General features: G+C 42.7%; 1 protein-coding gene across 5 annotated transcripts in view; it reads right to left on the reverse strand.

Annotated features, from left to right (window-relative positions):
* The window catches only part of NCOA2 (nuclear receptor coactivator 2), a 493,980-nt gene that overhangs the window by 99,939 nt on the left and 381,463 nt on the right, over positions 1 to 12,578 (reverse strand). For 3 of the 5 annotated variants that reach the window (XM_063923886.1, XM_063923891.1, XM_063923887.1), the window contains one exon: positions 1,525 to 1,629. In XM_063923886.1, the coding sequence (XP_063779956.1) occupies positions 1,525 to 1,610 (86 nt within the window). In that variant the 5' untranslated portion in view covers positions 1,611 to 1,629. The other 2 variants (XM_063923890.1, XM_063923889.1) reach the window with 2 other exon arrangements.

The raw sequence follows: 12,578 nt of genomic DNA on the forward strand, positions 1-12,578 counted from the left end.
TAAAAAAACACCTAGCTTCTCTACCTTGGTTTTAATGGATAATAAATCCTCTCTATGATGCAAACCGGAGAATTAATACTAACTGGTTGATTGTGTTGTGTGGTCTAAAACTTGCATAATTTCAGTATGGCTAAATGGGCAAATGACTTCGGTTGGGGAAACACAGTGGACCACAACATGCAGTGATTCTATATCAAAAGCACAGCGAAAACCACTGACATGGCATTTTATTGCTGGAACATTGATAACAGGACACTGACCTATGTATAACAGCATAATCTATACTAGAAAATAGAGTCGCTTTAAAAGAGGTAGATGAGACAAAGTAAAATAACCGCTTCGGCTAATTTCTTTGGGTCACATTAGCAATATTTCTCAGCTTGCATGGGCTTAATTGGAATGTGTAAAATAATGAGATACTGTGAGGAAAATAGCACCCTGTAACACCACACGCTGGCTTTCAGCACTAAAACAATGTTCCCAGTCTTCAATCCCAACAAAATATGTATCTGAATCACACAAGACAGTCACAAGATTGTGTTAGTCAGAGGGTCCTCCCCTCCTGCAACCAAACATATATATGTGACTGTATGTATAACATGGATCTGCACATACTACTTCACACTCATCCTAACCCTGGCTTCAGTTTGGGGAGTTACAGTTACTTTTAAAATGTAAAACATTTCAAAGACACATACCTAAAACCACATACACACTATATATAATAATTTGCTAAGGTCTAGCATGGGCCCCATACACCCCTCCAAGTGTGCCGCCTGCACGGGAGACAGGACAGACCTAGCAACACACACACACAGAAGCATACATAAACACACATACACAACAGGTGGGGTGCTCTGCAATTTCCAATGAGTGGCGTATTGTAGATACAATTACAGCTCTACCCCATAATGGTACAGACATGAATGGGAATAAAGTCCTTTTAGTAGAACGATATGTACAAAGACTGCGTCTTTCTATGTAAGGTTAACTTATTCCTCACTCACAGCCAGATCTCTCCTCTGCCTAATGGCAGAAAATTGGAACACTATAAGCGGTGGAATAAAACCAGCCACAGGTGTTAGTCCTTCGTCCCGTAATATTAAATTTGAAGTTGTATAGCTTGGAAATAGCACATACAAATAAACGTACAAAGTGGAAATAAAAAGGAATCAAAATAAAGTATCTGCAGGACAGGTGTGCTGGGAGGGGTCTGCTCTCAGACAATGTCACCTGGATCACTATAGATGGGGCAGCGTGATGAACCAGCTATTATTCCCACTAAGCACTTTGTAATAAATTCAAGCACATTTTCCTGATACTATCACTGTAGTCTGTAATTGTCTGTAACAAGAAAACCGGCAGGTGAAACCCGCGTGGAGTATAATGGACAGGAGGTGACTATCAGGGGTCATGCCACAAGAGCTTGTTAACTCCACCACGACTCTTACAGCAGCAATGTGTGGCTGAAAATGGTTATGCAAGTGAATTAATAATGACAGCAGCAATAATGATAACAATTACCTGGGGCCAAGCTGGTCTGGGCTTTCTTTCCTCTTCCGCTGCTCTGCCCTGGAAGGGTCCGAGGGGTTTTCTCCGATTCCACTCATCTTGAAAACATATCAGCAACTAGAGTGAGGAAGTCAGGAGAATCAGCAAATGTGACCTGTGCCCAATGTAAATGTGTACCTCAGTGATAAAGACTGTGTGACAGCTTCAAAAGCAATCCTATATTTCTTATCAAGTAGCCAAAGAAGAAAAAAAAAAAAAAAAGAACAAAAACCAAAACCAAATAAACCTAAAAACTTTTGTGTGCGAAATCTTGAAATCACTTTCACATCATTGCCAGTCACTACAAATAAATGAGTACAGCAGGGTATCCTGAAAGTACACAAGCTTTGGAGACTGAAATTGCACGGTGATAAAGTACCAATCAGCTCCTAACTGTTAATTTGCATATTGGAGCTGATTGGCTGGTGCTTTTATCACCTTGCACTTATCACTAGTTTATCACTTCCTTATGCCTTCCCCAGGTTAATACATCTGCCCCCTGCCTGTAACATGTCAGTTAAGAGCTGGCTGGTTGGTATTTTATCACCCTGCAATTTATCACTCTCCAAGGCTTGATAAATCTGGGCCTAACTGTGAAATAAAGCATACAGGGGAGTGGTATTAAGCCTTGCGGGGAAATAAAGTGGAGCAGTTTAACAAAATCAGCAGCTAACTGTCATTTCAAAGACTTTGCTACATAAATTACAGAAGCTGATTGGACACTCTTGGGCAACTTCTCCACTTTATCTCACTCAAAGACATCTGTCCCTTAATCTGAGAAAATAAAATGTATAGGAGACTAGTATTAATTATAGTTATTAAACTGTGTACCCACCTCCAAATCAACTGTCCCTATTTATACACATGACACAGATAAATATATATTCTTTTACACAGGCTGTTGAGGACCATGGCCGCCGACATGGGGATGGATTGGGCACTAATTACACAAGCTTGTTGGAGGGGCCTATAGAAGGCTCAGCCTGGGCCAGCACGTCTCCCCAGATCTGGTCACACCCACCCTCAGTACCCAGGCCCGTGGCCACTCTCTGTGGCCCTGTAGAGGACACGTGCAGCAATAGAGGCACCAACAAATTGTCCCAAGTTAGCACCACACTGCCACAAACATGGACATGACTGAGAATTATCAGATCATTTATGGATGCAACCAAAAAAGTCCTGGCACATATTACTATATTATTAAGGCAACACAATGCTCGGTAGTATCAGAAATTGAGAAAAACAAAGCATACATAAAAATGGGGCATACAGGGGTGGCATAAAAACAAAAGGGAGGGAGCTGCTAATGGGATAGCTTGCATATAATGTATCCATCTACCTGTGTGTGGGTGAAGTGACAAATTCATTCTAGGAGAAGCGTAAATGTGTGTCATCCACACTGATCACTTGGCCAATTTGGCCACTGGAAATTGATTTTGCAGACTGGCAGGATTAGCGGGTGATCTGACCACCATTATATGGGTTATGCAGTCTGAGCCTGACCTGACTGTGTGTGAACCCAAAGGAGGTAAACTGAAAGTTACTGAGCTCACATATCAGTTTTGCAGTGTAAGCCTTTGTAGAGTGGGAGCAGTCATGACGATCTCTAACCCTGAAAGTCCTGCGAGAGTTTTCGGATGACTGTTTTTGTTGTTGTGGAGAGGTGATGTACAGGATAGATTAGGAAACATCTGCTGTATCATGCATTGCTGATAATAGAAGCTTATTTGATTTAAGTCAGTGACTTCGGATTTGGGATGGAAGCCAAGAACAATATATGCAGTGTGTAGTAAGGAACTGAGTAAACAGCTCATTCTCCAAGGAAAAGATAGTAAGTTTACTATCCAACAATTATTAAATTTTTCCTGACGTTTATTCTACCTTAAAAGACATACAGAAAACACTTTCAATGTGCTATAGATGCTGAAATTTAAATTGCAATATGGATATATAATCTTGGGTAGTTTAAATCCATTTACATGTAGGAGATCATGTGCATAACTTGAAAGTGATGTAAAATAGCAATTAATAGATGAACACCTTTACAATAAGCATGACGATTTGCTAAAATTATCCATAATACTTGCAAAAAACCCAAAAAGTATTTAGGCTAATTTTACAGATTTGAAAACTGCTAAAGGTAATATACATTATGAAATAAAATTGACACAACACAACGGATTTGCAGCTTCTTACAATTTCACGGAATCTCATGTATCATATCAAAAAGCGCAAACAAAAATAATACTACAAAACACAGAAAATGAGAAGAGAATATAGGAAGACTTGTACAACAAGAAAAAGTGGAAAATGTCAAAGACGCTTCAACATTTAGGCCTTTTACCCATCGGTGTTATTATACATGCTGTCACTAGCCTGTTTTAATGCCTGTCAAAAAATAAGTGATCAGGTATGTATACAGAACCTATTGGTTCCAAGTTCCCTATATACCCACTAGCATTTGCACCTGTTGCTGGGATTTTTTTCCTCCCGACTAACTGCTTCATTTTCATTGACAAGAATGCAGACTGACCCCTAACCCACTCACAAGGGCTAGAACAGGTGAAACACCGTATGTCAAATGTGATCACATTTGACATAGCCTATTAAGGCCGGGTGATGCAGTGCCATTTGGTTAACGGCTGGAAAAAGGAGAATAAAAAGAGGAAAAGTAAGCTATTTGATAAATTATTGAGAGCTTTACAAGAAAATTCATTCTAAAATGATAGATTCTCAAATTGTTATAGAATCTGAAAATATGCTGATCACACAACAGCTGGACAGCAAAGTCCAAAAACTCTCATTTGAATGCAGTTATATAGGATTATTCATGTTCTCTATGTTAGTACCTCACTGGAAGTTAAAATTTACCTCTACATAATCAGGAAAATAAATATCAGGATAGGGTTTACTGAAGTCAAGATTTATTTACTGCAAAGTTGCTTTCCAGACTGGCAAATATGTAAAAAGCTAACAACTGTTAATCAGGGCAAAAATAAAAAAAGTACCTTTTTCATACCCACTGAAATATTCAAAAAAGGTTAAAATGTGTGCAAAGGTCTGCCAAGTTCCCAGAGCCTCTCCGCCTCCTGCTCAGTCACATACTAGCACCGTCTTGTCATGACTCCACAATAAAGGTGATGCGTGACTGTACAAAGTATCACCCAATGCCCAAACTGCATGTTACAGGCATGGCAAGATCTGTGACCGAACAACTGCCGAATGCAGGTACCCATTAATATAATGAATTTACTCCATGCTGGTTTTAATATTAGTGCTTTGAAAACAAAGTTAATAAAAGAAAAGAGCGATGGAATGAGAGTATAAAAAGGGGGTTATTTGGAGGTCACTGCATAGTCAGCACACAGTATCTGCTGCTAACAGAGCACTGAAATTCAGAAGCACAGCGATGACATATTCCATGTGCAGGAGGATTTCACACATCTCCACTGTCTGTTTATGATCATCTCACTGAAGAAACAGTAATTCCAATAAAAAATAATTCAATACCACAAAGCAACCCCTGTAACTGACAGGTACCAAATGTATTCATTTACACTGAAAATTTGCATAACACCCCCACAGATATACTTGCCATGTAATATTGTCACAAGTTATGAATTAGGGGGTCACATGGATAAACCTGTATTTTCTTTATAAACACAGACAGCTTTTAGAAACACACACACATATACAGATATCTCATATATATATATATATATATATATATATATATATGTACACACATATACACACACACACGGCTGATACGCATACTGATGTTTTCTTTCTAGGTCATCTCTACCTGAGAGGCGTCATTTCACAACACGCTGTCCACTCACAAGAAATCTTACATTCCATTACTAGAATTACTATGGGAAGGTCATAACAAGAAGATAATCATTAAACTATGTCATTATTAATGGAGGAGGAGGGGACAAACTGGTTATGCAGGTTTTACAAAGGGAAACCAGCTGAGTATCTGCTACACAGAGCTCCACCTCAATAGTTGTCAGGAGAAACACAACCGACACCAGGACAAGCGAGGAATGCCTCTTCCATGGCTGTGTGTACATACACCGCACATTGCTATATGTATGCACTGTACACAGACACAACAGCATGGAATGGATGCAGAACACTCAGACATTAATACCCCCCTGTTGCTAAGGGAACAGATAAATCCCTATTGGGCATTACATGCATACCAGTTCCCTCTATTCTGATTGTTCAGAAGAAAAAGTTGTTTCCCCTGTGTGTGTGTATATTTTATACATTTACTAATAGCATTTCCAGGTGATACATATTCCTGCACAGTACAGAGCCCTCACCGCCAGCATTTGCTGCACTTCCAATGGATGCTGCTATCTGCTCTACATAACAAGAGCATGGAGCTGGGGCCACACACCCAGGGGTGTCATCCCAGCCTCAGGGGGACAGGGCACAGCAGGGGTACACACAGCTGCTCGTGTCACCCCCTGTGCCAGCCAGAGAGCTACGTGAGGGCTAAGCACTGCCTGTGTGTAGCAGGGGACGGTCCCCATAGACGCTGCTGTGTGACACTGAGGGGGAGGGGGCTTTAAAAAAACAAACAAAAAAACATTTCAAAGTAAAAAAAAAAAAAAGGGTCAAAGGGCAAATCACGAGCAAGGTCACAGCCCCTACAGGGCAGCCAGACAGCGGGCACCGAGCAGCCCCCACAGGGCAGCCAGAGAGCGGCGGAGGGGGCTCGGTGCCTGTCACCCGTCGGGTGACGCTCCCGCTGCAGCCTAGGAGGAAAGTTTGCGAGTTACCTCCCGATGAGTCTGGAGCTCCGCACCGCACCGCGCTCAGCCCCGGGGATCCCCTCCATCGCCCGGAGCCCGAGTCCTCTGGCAGCCGTGTGAGGAAGCAGCAGCCGGGAAACGTGACTCTTCCTCCCCGGCTCCACCTTCCCTCTCTCCCTGATAGCCGCCCTATTGGATCCCAGCGTCCCCGCCGCTTACTATGCACGGAGCAGATCACTCGCCGGAGAGGCTGCGGCCAGTTTCTGTTATTTACTGTTTCCTCTGCCGGGGAGGAGCCGCCCGGTGACTGGGGATTATGCAACACCCCGTGCTCCCTCCTCACACCCCCGCCACTGCTACTGCTGCTGCTGCTGGCCTGCAGCTCTCACCCGGAGCCCTGGGGAACACTGCTCCAGCAGGAGGGCAGCAGACAGCACCATTGTCCAGGATAATGCAGCGTGGTCACTAATACTGCCTCACGGATGCTATGCCTGACAGAGGCACTATCTGTGTTGAGTTTGTATGTCCTCTTCGTATTTGCAGACAGGACACACGCTCCAAAAATATACTAGTGGGTTATTTTGCTTTTGGTAAAAAAAATAAAAAATAACCCTAGTGTATATACCATACTTGCCTACCTGACCGTCTCCATGAGGGAGAAAATGCTCTGTTCCTGGACTTTCCTGGTAATGTAGGATTGCCATCACCTGTGGTGAAACACCTTTCTTATCAATTAACTAGCTCACCACAGGTGATGGCAATCATACATGTCCAGGAACAGAGCATTTTCTCCCTCATGGAGAGGGTCAGGTAGGCAAGTATGGTATATACGTGATGTGTATGACTGGGGTATTCTGTGTGATGTGCCAGTCACATTACCTCCCCCTACATCCCGCACCCTCAAAATCCTAAAGGTCGGCATGCTGACCAACAGGGGCTATTCCCACTCGTGGGTGTCCACGACACCCATAGAGTGGGAATAGAACCTGGCTTGTTGCGCTCGCCACCCGCCCGGTATTCCGCTGCTGGGATGCCGGCGTCTGTATGCTGACAGGCGGTCTCCAGACCGACGGTCATGCAATCCACACCCGCTGCAGAATGTGTGTGCACTATATAAACAACTGTTAAAAAATAAGTACCATGAAGAATTTTTACTTGGACCTGCACAGTGTGTAACAAAACCATAACGAGATTTGTATTACAGTGTATACACTGGATAACAGAATCAGAATGCTGATCCAGGCCTACAATCAAAGGTGTATATCCAGTTTAGTTACTGGGTTTAGACCTAGTGTCAACATTGTTGAACTGTCGACATGGAACACATCATCTGCAGAATATAGATATGCGGAATGCTGACATTAAAGATATCTGTTAGCATACGGAACAGAGCCATAACTAGACATTTTGGTGCCCTGTGCCGGAAAGAGAATTGGTGCTCCCTCTCCCTCCATATTTAAACTATGGACAGTGCATGCCGAAGGCACATGTCAATCTAGGGGTGTGGTTTCATGGAGAAGGGGCAGGGCCACAGAATAGGACCAATTCACATTGCACCACACAGTAGATCCCCTTATACATGTTATACTAAACTCACCCAGGTAAGAGAGTACCAGCGGGCAATGACCACATTACTATATGCAGATAAATGAATGCAGCTCATCATTACTTCTCTATAAGCCGCTGGTCATTCTCCGCCAACTCTACATCACTCGCCACATCAGAACCATCCCCGGAAACAGGACTAAATGGAGGACGGATCAGCAAGCCACTGCAACCTGGCAGAGACAAATGGGAGCTGCTGAAAATGCAGAGCCCCTGGACAAATAATAATAAAGCAGCAGCCATTGCCGAGAATCTACTGCTTCTGTCTGCCGTTACTTTACTTGCTTGATTTCTTCTGTGATCTATTAACCTGCTAGCGTGTGCTAGCCTGGTCCTCATGCGCTGCTGCTGCTGCGGACGCTCCAGGGCACCAGTCACACAGAGCAGAGAGCCGATAACACCGATCTTCACTCACTGTACTAGTATTGCAACACATGGGATGAGCAGGTGGACCGTGTATTAATGTGGGTGCGGGAATGGTTGTTTAATGACGGGCTGTAATGTATATATGTTGTCTCCCAGGTGCTCGGGTACGGCACATCGCGGACCGGGTAGACAGATTGTTGGGAGGGGCTGGGAAAGACCCGGCGGTCTTGGTGCACGTTGGCACCAACGACAAAGTTAGTGGTAGGTGGGATGTCCTTAAGAAAGATTATGGAAACTTAGGCCAGAAACTAAAAAAAAAAAAGGACATCTAAGGTAATATTCTCTGAAATATTACCAGTGCCACGCGCTAGACCAGGGAGACAGAGGGAGATTAGGTAGGTAAATGTGTGGCTCAGGGACTGGTGTAGGAAAGAGGGGTTTGTGTTCTTGGAACACTGGGCGGACTTCTCAGTCAGGCGCCATCTTTTTTCTCGTGACGGACTGCACCTGAATGAGGGGGCTGCGGTGCTGGGGGGTAGGATGGTTATTAGGTTGGAGGAGCTTTTAAACTAGAAGCCTGGGGGGAGGGTTTAGCTAGAAACTATGGGTCATGCAGCGAGTATAGTAGGGATGGTGGTAGTGAGATAAAAGGGGGTGGAGAAGGGGGGAGGGAAAGTGCAGCCAGTAAGGGTATTTACATGGGTTCTAATAAGGGTATTAAGAAAGGTATTGCCAAAGCATTAAATAATAACAATTATGTGTCATCATTACAACCTATAGAAAATGTTGTACGGGACTTAAGGGAAAATACTTATGTCAGGGCGGTGAATTTAGGCGGGAACATTGGGTTGACCAAAGAGAAAAGTAAGGTGGGCAATACTAAGTACGGTGGGGTAGGAGAGGGAGCGAGAAACAGTCTGTATCAGTAACTCTAGGGATGCACTAGTAAACCAGGATGGGATATCTTTAAAATAAATAAATAAATAAAGGAACCAATAAACTAAAATGTATGCCTGCAAATGCAAGAAGTCTAGCAGGTAAAATGGGGGAATTATTAGCATCAAAGGCTGAGAATGACATTCTAGGTATTACGGAAACATGGTGGGACGACTCTCATGACTGGGTTGCAAACTTGGAGGGGTATTCTCTTTTCAGGAGGGACAGGGCAAACAAAAGAGGAGGGGGTGTATGTCTTTATGTTAAACCATCACTTAAACCATACCTAAAGGAGGTTATCTATGAGAAGACTGGCGATAACATGTAGTCACTATGGGTTGAAATCTCAAGTGGGGGAATTGATGCAAAAAAACCTAGTCATAGGCACGTGCTACAAACAGCCAGATATTAGCATACATGAGGAAGAACAACTCTTACAGCAAATCAAAACGGCTGCGGGATTGGGGGACATCCTTGTGATTGGGGATTTTAATTACCTGGATATAAACTGGAGCAACGATTCATGTGCTAAAGCGAGGGGCAACGGGTTCTTAAATAAGTTTAAGGATCACTACTTGTCTCAATTAGTCGAGGACCCAACTAGGGGTAAAACTACCCTGGATCTAGTAATTACTAATAATGTGGACATTATATCAAGCACTAAAGTGGGGGAGACTTTGGGTAACGGTGATCACATTCGACATTAGTTTCAGGAAACATAGCTACAGGGGTTTCACCAAAACTTTTAACTTTAGGAAGGCTAATTTCAGTATGCTTAGATGTGCACTTAGCAACATAGAGTGGGAGGTTCTGTTCAATAACAGGAACACTTCGGAAATGTGGGATGTTTTAAAAGGGTTGCTGGATAGCAATATTCATAACTTTATTCCCATGGGCATTAAACGCAGGAGTATTAAACTCAAACCGATGTGGTTTAACAATAAGGTTAAGGCAGTAATGGATTAAAAAAAGCGGGCTTTCAAAGCATTTAAATCTAATGGAAAGGAGGAGTCTTTCAAGTATTACAAGGAGTGTAATAAGAAATGCAAAAAAGCAATAAGAGCAGCTAAAATGGAAAATGAAAAGCAAATCGCTATAGAGAGTAAAACCAATCCTACATTTTTTTTTAAATACATAAACGGTAAAAGGTTAAAAAAGTAGAATATAGGTCCATTAAAAGATGAATTAGGAGAATTGATAAATGATGCAGAAATAAAAGCAGAAATACTGAACAAATTCTTTTCATCAGTATTCACCAGGGAAGAACTGATGGTGGGAGTAGAGCATAACAATTGTGACAGTAATGATTCATGGTTAGATACTTGTTTAAGCGAAGAAGTAGTCCGGGAGAGACTAAGCAAACTTAAGATTAATAAATCACCTGGTCCTGATGGACTTCACCCAAGGGTTCTTATGGAGCTTAGTTCACACCTAGCACGACCCCTATACTTGATTTTCAACAGTTCAATTAGATCAGTCATGGTACCAAAGGATTGGCGTATAGCTGAGGTAGTGCCATTATTTAAAGAGGGATCCAAAAATCTTCCGGGAAACTACAGACCAGTTAGTTTGACATCTATAGTGGGGAAAATATTGGAAGGAATTCTAAGGGACAGCATACAGGAGTATCTACAGTCCGCTAGGATTATTAGCAAGAACCAGCACGGGTTTGTGAGGGACAGGTCCTGTCAGACTAACTTAATTAGCTTCTACGAGGAAGTGAGCAATAATCTTGATCAAGGAAAAGCAGTGGATGTGGTCTTCCTAGATTTTGCAAAAGCCTTCGATACAGTGCCTCACAGGAGACTGATGATCAAATTAAAGGAGCTTGGTCTAGGAAAAACTATTTGCACATGGATAAGCAACTGGTTGGATAGCAGGGTACAGCGAGTAGTGGTCAACGGGAAGTCCTCAACCTGGTCCCCAGTAGTCAGTGGAATACCACAAGGGTCCGTACTCGGACCACTACTGTTCAACATATTTATCAATGACCTAGAAATGGGCCTGGAAAGCACAGTGTCAATCTTTGCAGATGATACTAAACTGTGTAAGGTAATTAATTCAGAATTGGATGTGGAGTCCTTGCAGAATGATCTATCTAAACTTGAACTGTGGGCGTCTAAATGGAAAATGAGGTTCAATACAGACAAATGCAAGGTTATGCATTTTGGGATTAAAAACAAAATCGCAACCTACATATTAAATGGGGAACGCCTAGGGGAAACAGAGTTGGAAAAAGATTTGGGGGTATTCATTGATAATAGGCTTAATAACCATACACAATGTCAAAACGCAGTAAAGAAGACAAGTAAGGTGCTAGCGTGCATAAAAAGGGGAATTGAGACAAGGGACTCTGATGTAACCCTGCCGCTTTATAAAGCATTGGTACACCCGCACCTGGAATATTGTGTTCAGTTTTGGGCACCATTGTATAAAAAAGACATCAGTAAACTCGAAAGGGTTCAAAGGCGAGCTACTAAATTGATTAAAGGGATTATAGGGAAAGGCTTACTAGGTTGAATATGTATACACTAGAAAAGAGGCGCCTAAGAGGAGATATTATTAATATCTTCAAATATGTAAAGGGACATCACAAAGAGTTATCAGAGGAATTATTTATTAAAAGAACACAGTTTAGGACACGTGGGCACTCGCTGCGGCAGGAGGAGAGAAAGTTCCGAACGCAACGGTGGAAAGGGTTCTTCACTGTTAGGGCAATTAGGATGTGGAATTCCCTGCCAGGGAAGGTGGTAATGGTGGACTCTGTTATTGGATTTAAAAAAGGAATGGATACAATTCTGAATGAAAAGGATATCCAAGGTTATAATATTTAAAATATCAACATGGTTAATTCGGGGGTAGCATGAGTTATAGTAGTTAACTAGTCATAAAACATTATTCAGCGGATATGTAGAATCATCACAACTTAATACAGGTTGAACACGATGGGCAATTTGCCTCTATTCAACCTCAATTACTATGTTACTATATAGCAGCTACATACATCACAGCAGGCAGTGCTGCAACAGAGGATGCAAGGTCACTGAGGATATGGGGTTGCTGGTTCTTCACCCACAGTTCCTATGCTCTGCCCTGGCACGTTAGTCCATATGAAGTGGCACCTGTTTTACCCAGGAGACAATACTGTCTGCTGGAGCTGAACGGAGGTAAGTGATGGCATCTCCAGGAACCACTGTTTTGAGAATTTCAAAATGTCATCAGTGACAACAATATGAATGTCAGCAAAACCTACAGACCCCTAAAGACACAGGCCTATGATTACAGCAATGCAGAAGCCTCGTTACTCATAGTTGAAATAGCCAAGTACGTCAGGGTGGGCGCCCTGTGGAACCC

Source organism: Pseudophryne corroboree, chromosome 5 (genome assembly GCF_028390025.1).
Source record: "Pseudophryne corroboree isolate aPseCor3 chromosome 5, aPseCor3.hap2, whole genome shotgun sequence".
NCBI lineage: Eukaryota > Metazoa > Chordata > Amphibia > Anura > Myobatrachidae > Pseudophryne > Pseudophryne corroboree.